Source organism: Oncorhynchus kisutch, linkage group LG4 (genome assembly GCF_002021735.2).
Source record: "Oncorhynchus kisutch isolate 150728-3 linkage group LG4, Okis_V2, whole genome shotgun sequence".
Taxonomy (NCBI): Eukaryota; Metazoa; Chordata; class Actinopteri; order Salmoniformes; family Salmonidae; genus Oncorhynchus; species Oncorhynchus kisutch.
This window is the reverse complement of record NC_034177.2, coordinates 67,540,657-67,566,563: the sequence shown is the minus strand read 5'-3', so window position 1 is coordinate 67,566,563 and position 25,907 is coordinate 67,540,657. Positions and strand designations below refer to the sequence as shown.

General features: G+C 40.9%; 1 protein-coding gene across 1 annotated transcript in view; it reads right to left on the bottom strand.

The window, feature by feature from the left end:
- Positions 1 to 4,474: 4,474 nt before the first annotated feature.
- The window catches only part of pla2g4f.1 (phospholipase A2, group IVF, tandem duplicate 1), a 29,046-nt gene continuing 7,613 nt past the window's right edge, over positions 4,475 to 25,907 (bottom strand). Inside the window, exons 6-20 of the mRNA XM_020481686.2 lie at positions 20,036 to 20,078; positions 18,060 to 18,114; positions 17,249 to 17,388; positions 17,040 to 17,147; positions 16,881 to 16,915; positions 12,730 to 12,868; positions 12,316 to 12,452; positions 11,794 to 12,016; positions 10,248 to 10,365; positions 9,824 to 9,961; positions 7,542 to 7,649; positions 6,273 to 6,452; positions 5,850 to 6,019; positions 5,496 to 5,682; positions 4,475 to 5,178 (exon numbers count right to left, since the gene is read on the bottom strand). Of these exons, the coding sequence (XP_020337275.1) occupies positions 4,937 to 5,178; positions 5,496 to 5,682; positions 5,850 to 6,019; positions 6,273 to 6,452; positions 7,542 to 7,649; positions 9,824 to 9,961; positions 10,248 to 10,365; positions 11,794 to 12,016; positions 12,316 to 12,452; positions 12,730 to 12,868; positions 16,881 to 16,915; positions 17,040 to 17,147; positions 17,249 to 17,388; positions 18,060 to 18,114; positions 20,036 to 20,078 (2,023 nt within the window). The 3' untranslated portion in view covers positions 4,475 to 4,936. The remainder of the gene's footprint in view (positions 5,179 to 5,495; positions 5,683 to 5,849; positions 6,020 to 6,272; positions 6,453 to 7,541; positions 7,650 to 9,823; positions 9,962 to 10,247; positions 10,366 to 11,793; positions 12,017 to 12,315; positions 12,453 to 12,729; positions 12,869 to 16,880; positions 16,916 to 17,039; positions 17,148 to 17,248; positions 17,389 to 18,059; positions 18,115 to 20,035; positions 20,079 to 25,907) is intronic.

Here is a 25,907-nt window from a genome sequence, read left to right as displayed (position 1 = left end):
ACTGTTCAATGTAAACTTTGCACTGTATGTTTTGTACATACTGTCTGAACACATCCCAGTATGTGAGTAGTAAACCTGGAGAAAGCTACAAGAGCTCTTACCATATAAAACAACCTATTGTGTTAACAGCTAATGTCTGGTCAATGTTAACTTTGTAAATATTTAGCTGAAATTAAGGCTGGTATAAACAGAGATCAGTGAGTTTCAGAATCACAAGGCTCTGATAGGTGGCTTATAACGGCCAAGTAAGGCGGCATTCCGGCTGCTCACATTCTTATGTCTGGAGCAGACATATACTCTCAGACAAACCTTTTATTAGTGAAGTAAGTCAGCTGTTGTTTGAATTAGGTGACGTGCTTCTTGATGTTGGATGATTGCTATAGCCTCAGCTTCTAGCCTGTTGGGGCCACAGTATTTTAAACTCTTTGTTCGTTGCCAATGTTCTCATGCTTGGGTAGAACGTGTCAGGAATTGATCAAATGAGGAATACATTTGTATCAAATCAAATCAAATTGTATTGGTCACATATACATGGTTAGTAGTTATTGCGAGTGTAGTGAAATGCTTGTGCTTCTAGTTCCTACAGCGCAGCAATATCTAACATGTAATCTAACAATTCCACAACAACTACCTAACACACACAAATCTAAGTAAAGTAATGGAATAAGAATATATACATATTAATATATGGATGAGCAATGGCAGAGTGGCATAGGCAAGATGCAATAGATTATATAAAATACAGTACGTACATACAGTTGAAGTCGGAAGTTTACATACACCTTAGCCAAATACATTTAAACTCAGTTTTTCACAATTCCTGACATTTAATCCTAGTAATAATTCCATGTCTTAGGTCAGTTAAGATCACCACTTTATTTTAAGAATGTGAAAAATCAGAATAATAGCAGAGAGAATAATTTATTTCAGCTTTTATTTCTTTCATCACATTCCCAGTGGGTCATACGTTTACATACACTCAATTAGTATTTTGTAGCATTGCCTTTAAATTGTTTAACTTGGGTCAAACGTTTTGGGTAGCCTTCCACAAGCTTCCCACAATAAGTTGGGTGAATATTGGCCCATTCCTCCTGACAGAGCTGGTGTAACTGAGTCAGGTTTGTAGGCCTTGCTCGCACACACTTTTTCAGTTCTGCCCACACATTTTCTATAGGATTGAGGTCAGGGCTTTGTGATGGCCACTCCAATACCTTGACTTTGTTTTCCACAACTTTGGAAGTATGCTTAACTTCCTGACTGATGTCTTGAGATGTTGCTTCAATATATCCACGTAATTTTCCTCCTCATGATGCCATCTATTTTGTGAAGTGCACCAGTCCCTCCTGCAGCAAAGCACCCCACAACATGATGCTGCCACCCCCGTGGGATGGAGTTCTTCAGCTTGCAAGCCTCCCCCTTTTTCCTCCAAACATAACGATGGTCATTATGGCCATTATGTTCTATTTTTGTTTCATCAGACCAGAGGACATTTCTCCAAAAAGTACGATCTTTGTCAACATGTGCAGTTGCAAACCGTAGTCTCGCTTTTTTATGGCGGTTTTGGTGCAGTGGCTTCTTCCTTGCTGAGTGGCCTTTCAGGTTATGTCAATATAGGACTCTTTTTACTGTGGATATAGATACTTTTGTACCTGTTTCCTCCAGCATCTTCACAAGGTCCTTTGCTGTTGTTCTGGGATTGATTTGCACTTTTCGCACCAAATAACGTTTTTTCTCTAGGAGACGGGTCTCCTTCCTGAGCGGTATGATGGCTGTGTGGTCCCATGGTGTTTATACTTGCGTACTATCGTTTGTACAGATGAACGTGGTACCTTCAGGCTTTTGGAAATTGCTCGCAAGGATGAACTAGACTTGTGGAGGTCTACAGTTCTTTTCTGAGGTCTTGTCTGATTTCTTTTGATTTCCCCATGATGTCAAGCAAAGAGGCACTGAGTTTGAAGGTAGTCCTTGAAATACATCCTCAGGTACACCTCCAATTGACTCAAATAATGTTAATTAGCCTATCAGAAGCTTCTAAAGCCATGACATCATTTTCTGGATTTTTTCCAAGCTGTTTAAAGGCAAAGTCAACTTAGTGTATGTACACTTCTGACCCATTGGAATTGTGATACAGTTAATTATAAGTGAAATAATCTGTCTGTAAACAATTGTTGGAAAAATTACTTGTGTCATGCACAAAGTAGATGTCCTAACCAACTTGCCAAAACTATAGTTTGACAAGAAATTTGTGGAGTGGTTGAAAAACAAGTTTTAATGACTCCAACTTGTCAACTTCTGACTTGAACTGTATGGGATGAGTAATGCAAGATATGTAAACATTATTAAAGTGGCATTATTAAAGTGAGTAGGTGCAGTAGGTGTCCTGTGATGTGTTGTGCAGACTGCACCACCCTCTGGAGAGCCTTTTGGTTGTGGGCAGTGCAGTTACCGTACCAGGCGGTGATACAGCCCGACAGGATGCTCTCAATTGTGCATCTGTAAAAGTTTGTGAGGGTTTTAGGTGACAAGCCACATTTCTTCAGCCTCCTGAGGTTGAAGAGGCGCTGTTGCGCCTTCTTCACCACACTGTCTGTGTGGGTGGACCATTTCAGTTTGTCCGTGATGTGTACGCCAAGGAACTTAACTTTCGACCTTCTCCACTGCTGTCCGCGTCGATGTGGATAGGGTGTGCTCCCTCTGCTGTTTCCTGAAGTCCACAATCATCTCCTTTGTTTTGTTGACGTTGAGTGAGAGGTTGTTTTCCTGACACCACACTCCGAGTGCCCTCACCTCCTCCCTGTAGGCTGTCTCGTTGTTGTTGGTAATCAAGCCTACTACTGTTGTGTCATCTGCAAACTTGATGATTCAGTTGGAGGTGTGCATGGCCAGGCAGTCATGGGTGAACAGGGAGTACAGGAGGGGGCTGAGGATGCACCCTTGTGGGACCTCAGTGTTGAGGATCAGCAAAGTGGAGATGTTGTTTCCCATCCTCACCACCTGGGAGCAGCCCATCAGGAAGTCCAGGACCCAATTGCACAGTGCGGGATTGAGACCCAGGGCCTCAAGCTTAATGATGAGCTTGGAGGGTCCTATGGTGTTGAATGCTGAGCTATAGTCAATGACCAGTATTATTACATAGGTGTTCCTCTTGTCCAGTTGGGATAGGGCAGTATGCAGTGTGATAGCGATTGCATCGTCTGTGGACCTATTGGGGCGGTAAGCAAATCGAAGTGGATCTAGGGTGACAGGTAAGGTGTTGGTGATATGATCCTTGACTAGTCTCTCAAAGCACTTCATGATGACCGAAGTGAGTGCTACGGGGCGATCGTCATTTAGTTCAGTTACCTTTGCCTTCTTGAGTACAGGAAAAATGGTGGCTATATTGAAGCATGTGGGGACAGCAGACTGAGATAGCGAGAGATTGAATATGTCTGTAAACACACTAGCCAGCTGGTCTGCGCATGCTCTGAGGATGAGACATGGTATGCCGTCTGGGCCGGCAGCCTTGCGAGGGTTAACACGTTTAAATGTCTTACTCACGTCGGCCACGGAGAAGGAGAGCCCACAGTCCTTGGTAGCGGGCCGTGTCTGTGGCACTGTATTGTCCTCAAAGCGGGCAAAGAAGGTGTTTAGCTTGTCTGGAAGCAAGACGTCAGTGTCCGTGAATTGTCTGATTTTCCTTTTGTCATTCGTGATTGACTGTAGACCCTGCCACATACGTCTCGTTTCTGAGCCGATGAATTGCGACTCCACTTTGTCTCTATGCTGACATTTCGCTTGTTTGATTGGCTTGCGGAGGGAATCTCAATTCAATCCGTTTATTTAGGTAATTTATTTTTCCATCCTCTGGACCTTGACTGAAGTATCAGCAATGTCACAAGCATAGGCCATCATGTGTTCTCACATCACCAGAGAATTGTATTTTACCACCTGCACCACTTTGAAGGAATTAACCTCTAAAGTTAGGTCAATAGCAAAAGCATTTGAAAATCTGGAGTGCTGAAAATCTACATTTTGCATCAAGTCTATAGTTGCATTATGATGAGTTGCGTACGATTTCTATTCAATCCTTTAGATACAATGCTGTATGCTGGACCCAGTGCCATTAACACAATCTAATTCCCATATTATGAGTCTCAAGACAGAGCTCGGATCGTGAAGTTATTTCCAATGAGCCTGCTCTCTTTTTTTACCACCAAACACATAATGTTTAGAAGTCTCATTTGCTCTGGGAAAGATGCCAAGCTTTCTATCATTTCGAAAGACGCCTGTGTTAAAGAACCACTTTGTAAACATTTATTTTTCCTGTGAGTGATGCTTTGGTGTGACACTTATTTGACAGTGTTTTGAAGGTGTACTCTGTGAGGATCTCGAAGCATTATTGTGTGTGTGCAATTAGCCAATTTAAGAGTAACCATTACTAACTTGTGAAAATAGCCATTCAAAGAGTTACTCTATAAACGAGGAATGCATTAACTCAAATCAACTAATAGATTTATTAGTCATGAATTACTTAACTTTCAAACAACAACAGTATACATTGAAGACATGGTACATAATAAAGCAGAGTAAATTACTATCAAGAAATACAATTTAACGTGGTTACATGTGTCTCCAGAATAACCTCCAAGATAGAAAACACTATGTGTGTATAAACACACAGGAGTTCTGTGCTAAAATGAACTCAACAAGATACAATTCATAATATGAAACATACAGTAAGGTTCATAAAGGCAGAATGTTAAAAAAAGACCGTCTAGAAAAACAACCCACGAGCTCGGAAACAAGAACTCAAAGTTACAACAAAATGCATTCTCCCCTTTAAACCTTTAGAAACACGGCTTAGGACGCACCACCAAGAAATTGTGGTTAGAGTTGCTCCTCTAAATCTGCTCTGTATGCATGTTGTTCTCTCTCTTCCTCCATGGAGGGGCCCCTATCAATGATATGAGTGCTGCTCATGGTGGTCTGATTCTTCCACAGGCACCTTCCTTTCGAGGACCTTCCCAAGAGCCTGGAGGATCTGCTCCTTGTTGTTCTGGATGTTGTATGAGGTAAGGTCTGTCAGTGCTCGGAAGTCCTTTGCTGTGTAGGTGAGATGTTTAGTGAGGTAGGGGGACCTGCTTGAGCTAATGTCAACATCCCCTGCCTTCCTCTCCTCCTCACCCTTACGTGCCACACCTTCAGAATGAGAACATAACAATACTGTCAGCCTTAAACATTAAACGAACAAACATCAAACTATAGTTTAACTAACAATATCAACAAAGTGCAATTACAATCCAGTCCAATACAATACAATACGATACAAAGGTTTATGCCAATGATTTTTGGCCCTGATCTCTAAAGCACACAACATTGAAAATTGACAGAATATTGATTTGATTGACAGGCACAGGGCGAATGGCATATTGACAGCTTGAGCCATTAGCTAGCTACAGTAGGTCATGGACTACCTTTGCTTCTTTTACAATTATGATAATCTTGACAGTGCTTACCAGGGGCCTTGAACTCTTTGAATGAGATGTTGACTAAAGGGAAGTGAAGGACTATGGGAGCCTTGGGGTTTTCCTCATCCTCAAAGACGTAGAGCTCTTTCAGGGGCTGTCCCTCCAGGCTGCTGAAGTCAATGCGGGGGAAGGGGATGCTGTGGTCTTTGCAGTAAACCTCAGTCCTCTTTAGGACCTGGTAGATCGATTAAAGAGATGTCAGTCAGACAATTCAAACACTGTGTATGGCAGTTACAAGTCATATGCACCTTCTGGCCTAGTGTGTGTGTGCAAACCTGCACGAAATATGGATCTAGCAAATTAAGTTCACTCTTGTATTATTCATAAACTCAACCCATTTACATTGAATTGGTCCTCACACCACGAATAGTTGAGGGACATGATGATATCAACACCCCTCTCTGGTCTCAAGACAGGGGGACAGCCTGTGTTGATGGAGAACCCAGAGTCCGCCAGGTAGAGTGTGGGGTCAGCTGGAGTCAGTCTGTTGGGGAAGGCATCTGGATGCATATCTGCAGCAAGATTGGGAGAAAAACTTCACAAACATAATCTGAATCTACATGCATTAATAATACAATGCATAAATAGACTGCTGGTGCCACACACACACACACACACACACACACACACACACACACACACACACACACACACACACACACACACACACACACACACACACACACACACTGTATAACAGTGTTTGAGTAAATCCATGTTGAATTTGGATTAACAGCAACAGTTCGGGTGGTTCATGAGTGGCACCTTTCCAGGATGTAAAGTTGCTGTTGTCATTGTAGTTCCGGTGCAGGAAGAACCCACGCATGAAGTTGTAGATCTGAGTGATGACTGGCCGGGTGGTAAAGAAGCTGGTCAGCGCTGAGGCAGTGTTAGTGATAGGCTTGAAGAGGTAGGTGTCCAGGGTGGTTGGTTCATTGTCAAATTCTTTAGAGGAAGAAGCGGAGCGGTGTCAAACAACTCAAACATTGCCACACAGAGTTTATTGTGAGTTTGGCAGAGCAGTATGTTAGCTGCAGCAGTAAAATAAATAACCGAGACACTTAACATAGCTCTCCAGTCAGTTTTAGAATGGGTGACTAGCAATAGGCTGGTGCTAAATATATCAAAAACTAAAAGCATAATTTTTGGGACAAATCACTTGCTCAACGCTAAACCTCGTTTAGATCAATTATTAAATAATGTGGCTATTTGAGCAAATTGGGGAAACTAAACTGCCTGGTGTAACGCTAGATAGCAAGCTGTCAAGCTGTCAAAACAGACTCAATGGTTGCGAAAATGGGACGAGGTCTGTCCTTGATAGGGCGTTGCTCTGCCTTCTTGACGTCTCAGTAGACCAGACAGGTCCTTCAAACCCTAGTTTTGTCGCACCTGGACTACTGCCCAGCTGTGTGGTCATGTGCGGCAAAAAAGGACATAGGTCAATTGCAGTTGGTCCAGAACAAAGCAGCACGTATCGCATTTAGATGCACACGGAGGGAAAGTGTCAGTAACATGCATGTCAGTCTCTCCTGGCTCAAAGTTGAGGAGAAATTGACCGCATCACTATTGATCTTTGTGCGATGTATTGGTGTGTTGAAGGTACCGGACTGTCTGTTCAAGCAGTGGGCACACAGTTCGGACTCTCATCGGTACAGCACAAGACATGCAACCAGAAGAGTCTTCATAGTCCCCAGGTCCTGAACAGAGGCTGGGAAACGCACTGTATGAAATAGAGCCATTACATGGAACTCTCTGCCACCCCAGGTAACTCAAGCTAGTAATAAAATCAGTTTCAAAAACAGATAAAAGAATACCTCACTGCACAAAGACAGAGCAATTTGCACTGTACTATATATTATACATAATATTGTGTGTATGTACTGTAGGCCATTTGTGACATATTTCAGTCCTTGACTAATAATGTTCTGTATTATGTATTATGTTATGTGGACCCCAAGAAGAGTAGCTAATACTTATGCAGCGGCTAATGGGGATCCTAATAAATACAAAATACCAAATAAACATGTTAGAGACCTATTTTGTTGATTTCTTCCCCCAGCCATGTGCTCCAGCTTGTCTGACCTCCAGTTGCAAAGTCCCAAAGCTGGGTCAGGTTAAGAGAGAAGACACTGCTCCAAAGACCTGTCAACACAGAGGCAAAGGTGCCCAAACTGTAGAAAGTATTGCATTTACATTGAAATCCATAGATCATTAGTAGCAGGTATATTGTGACATACAGTAGAAGACGGAAGTTTACATACACTTAGGTTGGAGTCATTAAAACTAGTTTTTCAACCACTCCACAAATTTCTTGTTAACAAACTATAGTTTTGGCAAGTCGGTTAGGACATCTACTTTGTGCATGACACAAGTAATTTTTCCAACAATTGTTTCCAGACAGATTATTTTACAAAAAATTTACAAAAAACCCACAATTCCAATGGGTCAGAAGTTTACATACACTAAGTTGCCTTTAAACAGCTTGGAAAATTCCAGAAAATGATGGCATGGCTTCAGAAGCTTCTGATAGGCTAATTGACATTATTTGAGTCAATTGGAGGTGTACCTGTGGATGTATTTCAAGGCCTACCTTCGAACTCAGTGACTCTTTACTTGACGTCATTAGAAAATCAAAAGAAATCAGCCAAGACCTCAGAAAAAAAACTGTAGACCTCCACAAGTCTAGTTCATCCTTGCGAGCAATTTCCAAATGCCTGAAGGTACCACGTTCATCTGTACAAACAATAGTACACAAGTATAAACACCATGGGACCACGCAGCCATCATACCGCTCAGGAAGGAGACGCGTTCTGTCTCCTAGAGAGGAACGTACTTTGGTGCGAAAAGTGCAAATCAATCCCAGAACAACAGCAAAGGACCTTGTGAAGATGCTGGAGGAAACAGGTACAAAAGTATCTATATCCACAGTAAAACGAGTCCTATATTGACATAACCTGAAAGGCCTCTCAGCAAAGAAGAAGCCACTGCTCCAAAACCGCCATAAAAAAGCCAGACTATGGTTTGCAACTGCACATGGGGACAAAGATTGTACTTTTTGGAGAAATGTCCTTTGGTATGATGAAACAAAAATAGAACTGTTTGGCCATAATGACCATCGTTATGTGCGGAGGAAAAAGTGGGAGCCTTGCAAGCCGAAGAACTCCATCCCAACCATGAAGCACGGGGGTGGCAGGAGGGACTGGTGCACTTCACAAAATAGATGGCAACATGAGGCAGGAAAATGGTTGGGATATATTGAAGCAACATCTCAAGACATCAGTCAGGAAGTAAAAGCTTGGTCACAAATGGGTCTTCCAAATGGACAATGACCCCAAGCATACTTCCAAAGTTGTGGATAACAAAGTCAAGGTATTGGAGTGGCTATCACAAAGCCCTGACCTCAATCCTATAGAAAATGTGTGGGCAGAACTGAAAAAGCGTGTGGAGGCCTACAAACCTGACTCTGTTACACCAGCTCTGTCAGGAGGAATGGGCCAGAATTCACCCAACTTATTGTGGGAAGCGTGTGGAAGGCTACCCAAAGCATTTGACCCAAGTTAAACAATTTAAAAGCAATGCTACCAAATACTAATTGAGTGTATGTAAACTTCTGACCCACTGGGAATGTGATGAAAGAAATAAAAGCTGAAATAAATCACTCTCTACTATTATTCTGACATTTCACATTCTTAAAATAAAGTGGTGATCCTAACTGACCTAAAACATGGAATTTTTACTGGGATTAAATGTCAGGAATTGTGAATAACTAAGTTTAAATGTATTTGGCTAAGGTGTATGTAAACTTCCAACTTCAACTCTGTCTGTCTGTCTGTCTGTCTGTCTGTCTGTCTGTCTGTCTGTCTGTCTGTCTGTCTGTCTGTCTGTCTGTCTGTCTGTCTGTCTGTCTGTCTGTCTGTCTGTCTGTCTGTCTGTCTGTCTGTCTGTCTGTCTGTCTGTCTGTCTGTCTGTCTGTCTGTCTGTCTGTCTGTCTGTCTGTCTGTCTGTCTGTCTGTCTGTCTGTCTGTCTGTCTGTCTGTCTGTCTGTCTGTCTGTCTGTCTGTCTGTCTGTCTGTCTGTCTGTCTGTCTGTCTGTCTGTCTGTCTGTCTGTCTGTCTGTCTGTCTGTCTGTCTGTCTGTCTGTCTGTCTGTCTGTCTGTCTGTCTGTCTGTCTGTCTGTCTGTCTGTCTGTCTGTCTGTCTGTCTGTCTGTCTGTCTGTCTGTCTGTCTGTCTGTCTGTCTGTCTGTCTGTCTGTCTGTCTGTCTGTCTGTCTGTCTGTCTGTGTCTGTGTGAAACACACAAGTAAGTGTTCTCTCACCAAGCAGAGAGGCGATACATATCTCTGGATGTTTCTTGACCAGGTGACCAAGGTAGAATTCACTCCCAAAGTCCTCCGCATGGACATAGGCCCCATACTTTGGGAAGCCCACCTCATATGGTGTGAACTCACACCACTCTAAAAGGATAGGAAAAGAAAGATAAACAAATTGTTCTGTTATTATTAAATTTATAGGTAATTTATACTGCAACTGCTATTTTCAATCGGTTGTAAGGCATTTTATCTATGTCTTGCCTCCCACTACAAAAACGTTTTAGTGTGTAACTGGATACATAAGGATATGTAAATAACATAAGTTAACACCATCAAAATGGTGTTACAATATTCCTTGCTTCAACATGTGGACCATTGTTTGGGTTTCATTAAAATACATATCAAACATAAGTTGCTCGAACAGCTTTACCAAACTCTGTTGTGGTGCCTTTCCCTCCGTCCTTCAGGTTGACAGCAGTACAGATGGGTAAAGGGTTCTGGCCCTCTGATACTGCCTTCTGCTGGTCAGACAGGGTACTGGTTTTCTTCTACAAACCCCACAGGAGAAATCAATGATTTATACAGTATATACAACACTAATGTGGGGCGCTGTGTTGAAGCCACCGTGCCTCCATCTTGGCACTCTCCCACCATTGTAAACCATATTTTGGAAGCTATAGAAATGCATTTATTAATTTCTACATTCGTTTTTGCCACCTTTATTCTATTCTGAAAGGGTTGTTTGTATCCTAGATGGTGGTTGGTTGATAGCAGGGAGTTAAAGCACCACAATCCCCACATTCCATGAGTAGTGACAGACAGCCAGGCTGAACTGGCTGACTGAGCACAGAGCAAGGCTTGCTGTGACATCAGAGAGACCTGCAATGTGGAGTGTGAGAGACTTGACTGAGAAAGCAGCCCTGCTCCATTCAAATAGAGAGCTGCCTCTCAATAATTAAGACTATCTAGATCGCCACACAGTTACAAAGTTTAATACTAGGTCGGGTACATCTCATCCAATCTACTATCTAAGTGGAGAGCCAATTCTGCCCCTCTGTTTTTTTTCTGATTTGGTGGCTCATTTCTTTAGCGGGCGTAACAAATAGTCATGTCAGTCATGCTTTGTTTTGACAGGATTGATTTACCCATGTTTCTGGATCTGCTCGATCCTATAGTCATTTTATTGTGTTCCGTGTCTACCAGCAATCATCCTGTTATTTGATTATTCTCATTTAATCAGATTAATCTCTGGTAAACTCTAGCAATCAGAATAGGCTGAAGACAGAGGTTGGTACTTGGTTGTTAGAGTTCTCACCAATGATTTATATATACACTAGATGACGGACAGGGGGGGCGCTGTGTTGATACCACCGTGCCTCCATCTTGGTACTCCCCCACCGTAGTAAAAAAGTGTTTTGGAAGCTATATAATGCATTTATTAATGTCTACATTTGTTTTTACCACATTATTATTTCACAGACACCTTAATGCATACTTTGAAATTATATTATGTGAGCTAAACATAAATTTTCCTTCAAGTATATGTTATATGTTACTGTACCCACCACAACAAAAAATACTTAAATACATGTAATTCTGTCCTTGAAACATTTCATTGAAATACTTTAGAATTCCATTCATTCCCATTGAGGACTGCTCCTACTGGGGAGTACCAAAATGGCCAACTGATGGCTTCAAAGCCTTTCTGGCCAATAGCATCAGCAATCCAGGGTTTATATACATCATTGGGAGAAATCAATCTGTCAAATACGCTGCTGTAACCAAATTCACAAAACACATTATGTAAAGTATCATAACTCAGTGTGAAAGACATAATAGTGTGTCTGTAGTAAAAACATCTCATAGTTTCAATGTAATTAAAGGCGACAAAACCATTTTTGCAGAACTTCTTCCTATTGCAGTGTGATTAGTACAGTGTGTATTGTAAAGTATGAGTGTACAGTAGGCTGCTGTACCTTCCCATGAAGGCAGTGCTCAATGACCAGACCCCACATGTCTATGAGTGACACCATATGTCCCTCCTTCTTTTTCTCTGCCATCTGGTGTTTGTAGTACAGCAGCTTCTCAGTGGTGAAGGCACTGAGGATACTCTTGGTGATTTCCTCCTCTATAGCCGAGATGGACTCATCCATATCACGCTGTGACCAATCTGCTTCCTGATACAGGGTGGCTAAGGCCCTGTTGAACAGGAATGTGTTATGTCACTTACTGTAAGTAGGAGTCTCAGTAGTATAAACTTAGTAAGTGAAGACAGGTTACAGTAGAGATTACAGGGTAAAAATACCTGTGAGACAAAACTGTCTGAGCTCATAAGGAAATTCAAAGTGACAAATGTTATTTGTTCGTTTTTGTTTGTTTGTTAGTTTTTGTTTGTTTGTTCGTTTGTTCGTTCATTCATTCATGCATGAATTAATTAATTAATTCAGCTTATAGTATACTGCAGATTTAATTGCGATGGAGATAAATGCCATGCTCACCATGTGGAGCCTGACACACCAGTGATGTAGCTCACAGAGTCCAGTAGGCCCAGTCTCTGCAGCCCCTTCAGACTGCCATACAGGCCGGTCATTGCTCTGGTCCCTCCCCCTGAGCCAACCACAGCTACAACAGGCAACTGGGGGAAGAAAGACAAACAACATCTCTGGTTGGATCTTCCATCTGTCAGTCAATCTGTTTTAACACATTCTGTTGAGACTTGTTTCGTAATGACAGTGGATGACATCTGCACATCACAGTAGAAATGAACAATTTCCCCACAACAATGAGACTGAAAAAAGGCAAACAAATTTGGTCAGCATCAATATTCAGTCTCCATTAGTGTTGAAATTATGGCTGATAAGCAGCAATTAGTGTGGTGTGTAAATTAGTGCATAAAATTCATCACCATGTACCTTTTTAGGGTCAGGGGGAGAGGTGAGGCCCAACTCCTTTTGTAAGGCCTGACCCACTAGCACCTTTCTCTTATTCAGGAATTCTTTTTCCTCCGGAGGGATGTCAAAATCAAGACGCACCTCAAATTCAATGTCTGGGCTGTGGATTTACAGAGGCCATACAATACGCACACACACACACACACACACACACACACACACACACACACACACACACACACACACACACACACACACACACACACACACACACACACACACACACACACACACACACACACACACACACACACACACACAACACATCTAACACATTAATAACAACTAAATACGCCACGTGTTTGCATACTTCTGAATGAAATGAAGAGTTTATTTCCATCTATATATCAACCAATTTTTTGTGTGTTTTTTCATCAGAAATGATTGCTTATGGATACCTTCATGTGTAAAATATTACTGTTCTCAGATTTGTTATGAATAGATTTTAGATGTGTATGAAAATTTAGTTTTTTTTTTGCAAAACGCTATCCATTGTTTAGCTAGAATGTAAGGTTTGCATCCTGTATATTTATTAGGATCAATGCACTCAATGTATGTCGCTCTGGAAAAGAACACCTGCTAAATAACTAAAATGTCAAATGTAAATGTTTTACATACATGTCTCATATTACTGTATTATATTATTATTATAAATATGTATATACAGTACCAGTCAAAAGATTGGACATACCTACTTATTCAAGGGTTTTTTCTTATTTTTACTTTTATCTATATTGTAGAATAGTGAAGACATCAAAAATATGAAATAACACATATGGAGTCAAGTAGTAACCAAAAAAGTGTTAAACAAATCAAAATATATTTTAGATTTTAGATTCTTCAAAGTAGCCACCTGCCTTGATGACAGCTTTGCACACTCTTGGCATTCTCTCAACCAGCTTCACTTGGAATTGTTTCCTTCAGTCTTGAAGGAGTTCCCATATATGCTGAGCACTTGTTGGCTGCTTTTCCATCACTCTGTGGTCCAACTCATTCCAAACCATCTCAATTGGGTTGAGGTGAGGTGATTGTGGAGGCCAGGTCATCTGATGCATGCACTCCATCACTCTCCTTCTTGGTCAAATAGCCTTTACACAGTCTGGAGGTGTGTTTTGGATCATTGTCCTATTGAAAAACAAATGATAGTCTCACTACGCACAAACCAGATGGGATGGCATATCACTGCAGAATGCTGTGGTAGCCATGCTGGTTACGTGCTCCTTGAATTCTAAACAAATCACTGACAGTGTCACCAGCAATGCACCCCCACACCATCACACCTCCTCCTCCATGCTTTATGGTGGGAACCACACATGCGGAGATCATCCGTTCACCGACTCTGTGTCTCACAATGACACAGCGGTTAGAACCAAAAATCTCAAATTTAGACTCATCAGACCAAAGGACAGATTTCCACCGGTCTAAGTCCTTTGCTTGTGTTTCTTGGCCCAGGCAAGTCTCTTCTTCTTATTGGTGTCCTTTAGTAGTGGTTTCTTTGCAGCAATTTGACCATGAAGGCCTGATTCATGCAGTCTCCTCTAAACAGTTGATGTTGAGATATGTCTGTTACTTGAACTCTGTGAAGCATTTCTTTGGTCTGCAATTTCTGAGGCTGGTAATGCCAAGGAACTAATTGTCTGCAGCAGATGTAACTCTGGCTCTTCCTTTCCTGTGGCGGTTCTCACGAGAGCCAGTTTCATCATAGCGCTTGATGGTTTTTGCAATTGCACTTGCACTTGAAGAAACGTTCAAAGTTCTTGAAATGTTCCAGATTGATTGACCTTAATGTCTTAAAGTAATGATGGACTGTCGTTTATCTTTGCTTATTTGAGCTGTTCTTGCCATAATAAGGACTTGGTCTTTAACCAAATAGGGCTATCTTCTGTATACCGGCCGTACCTTGTCACAACACAACTGATTGGCTCAAACACATTAAGAGGGAAATAAATGTACTTTTATCAAGGCACACCTGTTAAACCCCTGGATGTCAAGAGTGTGCAATGCTGTCATCAAGGCAAAGGGTGGCTTCTTTGAAGATTCTCAAACATAAAATATATTTGGATTTTTTAAACACTTTTTTGGTTACTACATGATTCTATGTGTTATTTCAGAGTTTGTATGTCTTTACTATTATTCTACAATGTAGAAAATAGTAAAAAATAAAGAAAAACCCTTGAATGAGTAGCTGTGTCCAAACTTTTGACTGGTACTGTATATACACTGCTCAAAAAAATAAAGGGAACACTAAAATAACACATCCTAGATCTGAATGAATGAAATATTCTTATTAAATACTTTTTTCTTTACATAGTTGAATGTGCTGACAACAAAATCACACAAAAATGATCAATGGAAATCAAATTTATCAACCCATGGAGGTCTGGATTTGGAGTCACACTCAAAATTAAAGTGGAAAACCACACTACAGGCTGATCCAACTTTGATGTAATGTCCTTAAAACAAGTCAAAATGAGGCTCAGTAGTGTGTGTGGCCTCCACGTGCCTGTATGACCTCCCTACAATGCCTGGGCATGCTCCTGATGAGGTGGCGGATGGTCTCCTGAGGGATCTCCTCCCAGACCTGGACTAAAGCATCCGCCAACTCCTGGACAGTCTGTGGTGCAATGTGGCATTGGTGGATGGAGCGAGACATGATGTCCCAGATGTGCTCAATTGGATTCAGGTCTGGGGAATGGGCGGGCCAGTCCATAGCATCAATGCCTTCCTCTTGCAGGAACTGCTGACACACTCCAGCCACATGAGGTCTAGCATTGTCTTGCATTAGGAGGAACCCAGGGCCAACCGCACCAGCATATGGTCTCACAAGGGGTCTGAGGATCTCATCTCGGTACCTAATGGCAGTCAGGCTACCTCTGGCGAGCACATGGAGGGCTGTGCGGCCCCCCAAAGAAATGCCACCCCACACCATGACTGACACACCGCCAAACCGGTCATGCTGGAGGATGTTGCAGGCAGCAGAACGTTCTCCACGGCGTCTCTAGACTCTGTCACGTCTGTCAAATGTGCTCAGTGTGAACCTGCTTTCATCTGTGAAGAGCACAGGGCGCCAGTGGTGAATTTGCCAATCTTGGTGTTCTCTGGCTGTAAGCACAACCCCCAGCTGTGGACGTCGGGCCCTCATACCACCCTCATGGAGTCTGTTTCTGACCGTTTGAGCAGACACATGCACATTTGTGGCCTGCTGGAGGTCATTTTGCAGGGCTTTGTCAGTGCTCCTCCTGCTCCTCCTTGCACAAAGGCGGAGGTAGCGGTCCTGCTGCTGGGTTGTTATCCTCCTACGGCCTCCTCCACGTCTCCTGATGTACTGGCCTGTCTCCTGGTAGCGCCTCCATGCTCTGGACACTACGCTGACACACAGCAAACCTTCTTGCCACAGCTCGTATTGATGTGCCACCCTGGATGAGCTGCACTACCTGAGCCACTTGTGTGGGTTGTAGACTCCGTCTCATGCTACCACTAGAGTGAAAGCACTGCCAGCATTCAAAAGTGACCAAAACATCAGCCAGGAAGCATAGGAACTGAGAAGTGGTCTGTGGTTTCCACCTGTTGTCTATTCCATTTGCACAACAGCATGTGAAATTTATTGTCAGTCAGTGTTGCTTCCTAAGTGGACAGTTTGATTTCACAGAAGTGTGATTGACTTGGAGTTACATTGTGTTGTTTAAGTGTTCCCTTTATTTTTTTGAGCAGTGTATATATACTCCCAAGTGGCGCAGTGGTCTAAGGCCCAGCATTGCAGTGCAAGAGGCGTTGCTACAGACCCTGGTTCGATCCAGGGCTGTATCACAACCGGTCGTAGCTGTACTACTTATTTCTCTGTAACTAGGGCAGATATATAGCATTTGGCAAAAAAACATGATTAATTTGTCTCTCTGAAATGAAACCGTCAAGTGAAAGATATTTAACAAATACATGCTTGTCATTGAACAATGCCATGACGTGATTAGATCGTGAAAAAATATACCCATTTTTTCAGAATTTCTTTAAACAATACAAGCTATTTTAATATTTCTGAAAATCTATATATAGCGTTTTGGAAAGAAACTCTTCAAATACTGATGCTTTGTTTCATAAAAAGGAAAGCACTTTACCAGTCCTCTGTTCTCAAATGTAGATCCACCATGTCCTGTGAAGGGGGAGTGTCCATGTAAATCATATGGGCTTTATAAACATTGTTCATCAATAAGCTTTCCTTGGCACTTTATACATACACTAGAAGGGTGCAAAGACTTAAATTAGGTCTACTGTACCTCTCCCACAGGTAAAGATATTTTGAAATCATTACTGGCTGGAAGTTGCAGGAGTGGAACAGTAGATAAGCCAGTGACATTTGGATCTTCTATCTTCTTCAATTTATCCTGTGGATACAAAAAATATGATTGTGGAATTTAAAAAATCATATGGAACTTGTATAAAGATAGGGAAGATATTGGTCAAGTAAAGGATCAGTTAACCGCACCCTCACGCAAAGCTCTGTCTCCAGGTCCCTGTTGATGTAGTAGCGCAGAGTTTTGGTCAGGTTGGATGTTTTTTGAGGAGCAAGAATCTTATGCTCTTCTGGAAAGGCCCCACTCATTTTCAGGACCACATTCTGCTCCACTAGAACAATAACAACATAGATGTGGTTGCTCAGTTCAGTGATCTATGATCTCAGTTCAGTGATCTATAAATATCCTGTGTAGACCGGTCTGATTATGCACAGACAGACAGACAGACAGACAGACAGACAGAATGCATACATACATTGGGAGGTATTTAGAGAATAAGTGGCCCCTCCACTAGAACAATAACAACATAGATGTGGTTGCTCAGTTCAGTGATCAGTAATCTATGAATACCCTGTGTAGACCGGTCTGATTATGCACAGACAGACAGACAGACAGACAGAATGCATACATACATTGGGAGGTATTTAGAGAATAAGTGGCCCCTCCACTAGAACAATAACAACATAGATAATACATGCATTGCAAGCAACTTTGCAGCAGGGGCAGTCTTTAGACTGATAGAACTTTCCTGGTTTAGGAAGAATGAAAATAGTAGTAACAGAGTGGACATCCCCCAGGCAAAACTAGATCAAACCAGAAACTGATGACTCATGATGACATTCCAAGCAACTTTGCAGCAGGGGCAGTCTTTAGACTGATAGAACTTTCTTCTTTAATTTTGCAAACATTTTATGGGTCAAGTAAAAGCCAAACTATGTTCAACAGGCACTTGGAGAAATAAGCAGACCTGATACAGTAGATAATAATTTGAATGATACTCACTGGCAGTGGTCATCAGCTTTTCTACATTCACATCCACAGTAGAGAATGGGGAGGCCTAGGACAAAGTATACTACAATAAACAGCATATAGAATTGCCTTCTGTTCGTGGGTGTGAATTATTTGCTTTAATTGTGTACAGCATTACATTACACATACAGTTCCTTCAGATGGTATTCACACCCCTTAACTTATTGTACAATTTGTTGTGCTACAAATTGGGATTAAAATTAATTTAATTGTATTTTTTGTTTTTTTACAATCTACACCAAATACTCTGTAATGTCAAAGTAGAAGAAAATTACATTTTTAAAGATTTATGAAACAATAAAACACTAATATATCTTGATTAAATAAGTGTTGAAGTCCCTGAGTCAATACATGTTAGAATCACTTTTGGCAGTGATTACAGCTGTGAGTCTTTCTGGGTAAGTCTCTAAGAGCTTTGCACACCTGGATTGTACAATATTTGCCTATTATTATTTTTTTTAACTCTTCAAGCTCTATCAAGTTGGTTATTGATTATTGCTAGACAGCCATTTTCAAGTCTTGCCATAGATTTTCAAGCCGATTTAAGTCAAAACTGTAACTAGGCCACATTCAAGCAACTCCAGTGTACTGTACATTTGGCCCTGAGTTTAAAGTTTTTGTCCTGCTGAAATGTGAATTGGCTCCCAGTGTCTGTTGGAAAGCAGACTGTACTTGATTTCCTCTAGGATTTTCCCTGTGGTCAGCTCTATTCCGTTTCTTTTCATGCCCCCAAAAAACTCTCTAGTCCTTGCTGATGACAAGTATATCCATAACATGCTTGAAAATATAAATGTGTTTTGATGTGTTTGACCAAACATAATGCTTTGTATTCAGGACAAAAAGTTTTGCCACACTTTAGTGCATTTTTGCAAACAGGGTGTAGGTTTAGGAATAGTTTAATTATGTACACTGTATTCTTTTCACTCTGTCATTTAGGTTCGTTTTGTGGAGTAACTAAAATGTTGTTGATTCATCCTCAGTTTTCTCCCATCACAGCCATTAAACTGTTTTAAAATCACCATTGGCCTCATGATGAAATCCCTGAGCGGTTTCCTTACTCTCTGGCAACTGAGTTAGGAAGGACACATGTACATTTGTAGTGACTGGGTGTGTTGATACACCATCCAAAGCATAATAATAACTTCACCATGCTCAAACTCATATATATTGTCTGCTTTTTCAAATGTTTTACCCATCTATTAATAGATTACCTTCTATGCGACGCATTAGAAAACCTCCCTGGACTTTGTGGTTGAATCTGTGCTTGAAATTCACTACTTGACTGAAGGACCTTAAAGATAATTGCATGTGTGGGGTATAGAGCAGCAGGGTAGGCAGGGTAGAGAGTTGGACTAGTAACCGGAAGGTTGCAAGTTCAAACCCCCGAGCTGACAAGGTACAAATCTGTCGTTCTGCCCCTGAACAGGCAGTTAACCCACTCATTGTAAATAAGAATTTGTTCTTAACTGACTTGCCCAGTTAAATAAAGGTAAAAAAATTAAAAAATAAAAATAGAGATGGGGAAATCATTCAATAACCATGTTAACCACCTTTATTGCACATAGAGTGATTCCATGCAACTTATTATGTGACTTGTTAAGCTAAGTTACATTTTTACTCCTGAACTTATTTAGGTTTGCCATAACAAAAGGGTTGAATACTTATTGACTCAAGACAATTCAGCTTTTCATTTTTTTTTATTTGTCAAAATTGTGGGGCATTGTGGGCTATAGTGTGTAGATCAGTGGCACAAAACCTCAATTTAATCCATTTTAAAATTCAGGCTGTAACACAACAAAATGTGGAAAAAGGGGTGTGAATAATTTGTTGGTTCTTATAGCACATTGCTATGTCCTGTCATTATTGACCTCATCATTATCCATCTCTGACCATCCTTGTGATGTTGACTTTGCCTTAGAATGATCAGCAAACCAAATGAATGCCCTTACCACGAGTACACCATTAGAGAGATACTCGCCAGCAGGCTCGTTACTGCAAACAGGGAACACAAGAAACAAACTTTTTTCAGTCATTGAAGTAGTTCCCTTACAAAAAAGGTGTTTAAAGCAGCAATCCTTAATTGAAACATGAACAAAGTGTTCGCCCCTCCAGTTTCGGTAAAAAGCTGAGGGATGGGGCTGAAGAATTGCAACCACTCTCAAATCCATAGACTACAGGTGTCACGACCGTCAGAAGAAATGGACCAAAGCGCAGCGAGGTGAGCGTACATAACTTTTTTTCTGATGTCGCCAACAAAAACAATAAACAATACCACACGACCGTGACGCTTAAGCGAGCTATAGTGCCACTAACAAAGTCAACTTCCCACAATCACAACAGGGAAAAAAGGCTGCCCAAGTATGATTCCCAATCAGAGACAACGATAGACTGCTGTCCCTGATTGAGAACCATACCCGGCCAAAACAAAAAAAACACAAAAAAACATAGAAAACAGAACATAGAATGCCCACCCAAATCACACCCTCACCAAACCAAAATAGAGACATCAAAAAGGCTCTCTCAGGTCTTGGCGTGACAACAGGGTTCCCCAATAAGCAGCCCGCTGTCCAAATTCAGCACATGGGTGATTTTATTTGTTTTGTATTCATTTTGCTGTCGGATATAAATGCCTGCAAAATCACCCGGAAATTAAATTGCGTGATTTTATTTTATGAAATCTGTTCCCAAGTAATAGAAAGGCATGTTTGTTTGTATCCCAATGTAATTAAAGTTTGAAATTATTCAGTTTTTAACTATGTTCCGACCCCACGACCATCCGCTCAAGGAAAAATTGCGCCACAGCTGAATATACAGTTGATGTCAGAAGTTTACATACACTAAGGTTGGAGTCATTAAAACTTGTTTTTCAACCACTGCACAAATGTCTTGTTAACAAACTATATTTTTAGCAAATCGGTTAGGACATCTACATTGTGCATGACACAAGTACATTTTCCAACAATTGTTGACAGACAGATTATTTCACTTAGAATTCACTGTATCACAATTCCAGTGTTCCAATAGGTCAGAAGTTTACATACACTAAGTTGACTGTGCCTTTAAACAGCTTGGAAAATTCCAGAAAATTATGTCATGGCTTGAGAAGCTTCTGGTAGGCTAATTGACATCATTTGAGTCAATTGGAGGTGTACCTGTGGATGTATTTCAAGGCCTACCTTCAAACTCAGTGCCTCTTTGCTTGACATCATTAGCAAATCAAAATAAATCAGCCAACACCTCAGAAAAAAACTGTAGACCTCCACAAGTCTGGTTCATCCTTGGGAGCAATTTCCAAACGCCTGAAGGTACCACGTTCATCTGTACAAACAATAGTACGCAAGTATTAACACCATGGGACCACGCAGCCGTCATACTGCTCAGGAAGGAGATGCATTCTGTCTCCTAGAGATGAACGTACTTTGGTGCGAAAAGTGCAAATCAATCCCAGAACAACAGCAAAGGACCTTGTGAAGATGCTGGAGGAAACAGGTACAAAAGTATCTATATCCACAGTAAAACAAGTCCTATATCGACATAACCTGAAAGGCCGCTCAGCAAAGAAGAAGCCACTGCTCCAAAACCGCCATAAAAAACAGACTACGGTTTGCAACTGCACATGGGGACAAAGATTGTACTTTTTGGAGGGATGTCCTCTGGTCTGATGAAACAAAAATAGAACTGTTTGGCCATAATGACCATCATTATGTTTGGAGGAAAAAGGGGGAGGCTTGCAAGCCGAAGAACACCATTACAACCGTGAAGCACGGGGGTGGCAGCATCATGTTGTGGGGGTGCTTTGCTTCAGGAGGGACTGGTGCACTTCACAAAATAAATGGCATCATGAGGCAGGAAAATTATGAGGCGTTTGACCCAAGTTAAACAATTTAAAGGCATTGCTACCAAATACTAATTGAGTATATGTAAACTTCTGACCCACTGGGAATGTGATGAAAGAAATAAAAGCTGAAATAAATCATTCTCTCGACTATTATTCTGACATTTCACATTCTTAAAATAAAGTGGTGATCCTAACTGACCTAAGACAGGGCATTTTTACGAGGATTAAATGGCAGGAATTGTGAAAACTGAGTTTAAATGTAATTGGCTAAGGTGTATGTAAACTTCCGACTTCAACTGTAATTGGGGACCCCTCGATTACTCTATGGATGCAAGGACTGACCATCCATGACATCATAATTAGTTGTAACAATGCTTTTAGGCTACACAGAGCTTGTTTACATTTACTTTGTTTACACATTGGAGACAGGTAGCCTAGTGCAGGGGTCTTCAACCTTTTATTGCATTAGAGCTCCTTTTAAAAAATGAAACGTCACGAGCTAGTAATTTCTTTCTAACTTACAAATAGGCACATTCTTTCCCTCTCACCTGCAACTCTGCCTCGGGTCCTTAGTGTACAAGAGAAAGTAGTGAAGTAGTAGTGTTGTAGTGTTTTCTGTCAATATACCTGGTAAAATAATTTTCATATTTCATATTTTCCCAAATGATGTTCTCAGTTTTACTTTTCAGTCTTAAAATTACAATTGTTCATAGAGAAACAATTACATTGGATGTTGTCAATGCAGCATGTCAATGCTTAAAACATTTTTTTTTTTTTTTGGTCTGGAAGAAATTTTGACTTTTGAGTGTATTTCCTCTTTAATTGTGCATCTGGCCCTTTAATTGAGCATCTAGCAAGTGAGGAATGTGCAATGTGCCGGTCTAGAGATGGTTCTGTACTACAGCAGCTCATGGCAAAGTTTTCAAATAACAAATAATAGATACAAATTATATACTTTACTTACTCATGATATACTTCTGACAGGAAAGCCTACTTTACAATTAACATTTAATATAAAGGTTTTGGAGAAAGTATTTCTGTCAACCCACAAGGAGGTTATCACATCCACTGGCTACACATGGGAGTGATAAACAAGCGTGGCACAGAGGGGCAATATTGCAGGAAACTAATTGGCTTTTTAAGCCAATAGTGGCTAACCAGGTGTGGGATAATGTCAATGTTGCATTGATTAGATAGTCGCTAGGAGATATTTGTGAGATTTGTTTATGACAGTTTACGGTGGAACTAGGGCTGTGGCAGTCACAAAATATTGTCAGCCGGTGATTGTCACACAAATGACTGTTGGTCTCATGGTAATTGACAGTTAATTAACATAAACACATTTAGCATCTCCTGGCTTCCACTGTCTCTGATGAATATCTACATTTTAAAAAGTCTAATAAATTAATGTAATATAGCCTACACTTCACAGTAAATCTATTATTTACTTTAGACAGGTCTAAAGATGCACGATATGAAGAAAATGTAGCCTATTTCAGAAGACCAGAATATCATACTCTGAGTTGTCCTTACGTTAGGTCCTGATCTGGTTACGTCAAATGGCTGTGGGCTACACTAGTTCATATAGCAGACAAGATTTGCTTAGAATTCCGTGGCATTATTTTATAGCATGAAGAATTCAATTGAACAAAGCTGAATAAAATAGAAAGGATATTTTCTCCAAACGATTTGAGGTAGTGTGCACATGCGGCTATGTTGAGCCGTTAATTAACAAAGAAATAGATATTTACTATACAAACGTTGGTCTATATGTTTTGATTTTTAATACATTGTAAGGCTGCATGATGCAACTCTAATGATGATTTGAAAAAAGTCACTTGAAAGGCATGAGCTCAGTTTTTTGGGGGCGCAGGCTGTATACACTTCATCAGTCTCTCATTCACAATTTGACAAGCACTTGATAATGCCTAGAATTTCGCGGTGGCATCCCCTTTCTGTGGACATAATGCACCCTAAACAAATCCATGCCTTTTGCGGCTAGTGGCGGTTGTGCCCTTTTCCCTGAGGGGTGTGCGCTCAGAATCACCTCTCACTCACATGGCTCTCCATCAAGTGATCGGGTCTTTCTGACAGGTTACAAGTGAAGGCAGACACATCGGGGACACAACTGTGGGCATCCTTATCCAATTCTGAGGTGCATATTGAAGATATTGGAAGAACTGTCCACATTTACTTTTCATCAGCCGAGAAGATGAGTAGGTCTAACGAACAGCAAAAGCACTAGCCTATGTCAATCTACTATCTCCCATAGTATAAACGTTGACCTATTCTATTCTGTGCAATAAATAAATATTCCAAACATAGTCTGGGACAGTTGTGGGATGCGATAAATCCCAAATTAATATAACCACTAGCATCAAAACATTTTTTTAATGCGATGTGACTGACGCAGCAGATCAGAACGTTTAGCTTAAATGTTGAGAAGCTATTTGGATATTTCTTCACATTATAAGCATAGGAATGAGCACATGGTAGTAGGCTATCAGCCGAATGTTCCATTAGCAGAAAACACCATAATCAAAAGTGACCATAAATGCAATTATGCATGTAATGCTTTAATTATAAAGGCGCATTTTTATGGTGGAAATTATTTTCCCCAAATTTGAAACTCAGGTGTTTATGTAAGCCAGTTAGGCTCTAAACCCCTTGTAAAGCAGATTAATGTGCTTCATTTATTTGGCCACTTTAGTTGTGATACAAACCTTATCAAAACATATAGGCCTGTGGGCTAGGCTACATGAGGTGTGATACTAACCTTATTAAAACATATAGGCCTGTGGGCTAGGCTACATGAGGTGTGATACTAACCTTATTAAAACATATAGGCCTGTGGGCTAGGCTACATGAGGTGTGATACTAACCTTATTAAAACATATAGGCCTGTGGGCTAGGCTACATGAGGTGTGATACTAACCTTATTAAAACATATAGGCCTGTGGGCTAGGCTACATGAGGTGTGATACTAACCTTATTAAAACATATAGGCCTGTGGGCTAGGCTACATGAGGTGTGATACTAACCTTATTAAAACATATAGGCCTGTGGGCTAGGCTACATGAGGTGTGCGACTATGATTAGAAAAAGACGCAGATAAAGGCATTGTTTCTTATTCTAGGCATCATTCACAAGTGATACTATATAATTCACAAGTGATAGGCTAATGTCACCCCATCAGACTATTCTTGATTTAATCTTGTTTTTACATATACTAAATAATATATGTGTGAATTTTTATTTATTTAGAATGGACCATTATCATGCACCTGTATCGAAACAGGGGCAGCAGGAAAAAATATATGTAATCGATGGACTTAAATAGCGAATGGAGGACGCTGTTCCCATGGTTCATTTTCATGCCAGCCAGGTAGGCTATACTCCTGTTGTAAGTATAAACAAAGTGCTTAAAATTAGGAAAGTTGAGAAATAAATATAAACTCAGCAAAAAAAGAAACGTCCCTTTTTCAGGACCCTGTCTTTCAAAGATAATTCGTAAAAATCCAACTAACTTCACAGATCTTCATAGTAAAGTGTTTAAATAGTAAAGTGTTTCTTCTTCAATGAACCATTAACAATTAATGAACATGCACCTGTGGAACGGTCATTAAGACACTAACAGTTACAGACGGTAGGCAATTAAGGTCACAGTTATGACACTAAAGAGGCCTTTCTACTGACTCTGAAAAACACCAGGGTCCCTGCTCATCTGTGTGAACGTGCCTTAGGAATGCTGCAAGGAAGCAGGAGGACTGCAGATGTGGCCATGGCAATAAATTGCAATGTCCGTACTGTGAGACGCCTAAAACAGCACTACAGGACGGACAGCTGATCCTCCTCGCAGTGGCAGACCACGTGTACCAACATCTGCACAGGATCAGGTACATCCGAACATCACACCTGTAGGACAGGTACAGGATGGCAACAACAACTGCCCGACTTACACCAGGAATGCACAATCCCTCCAT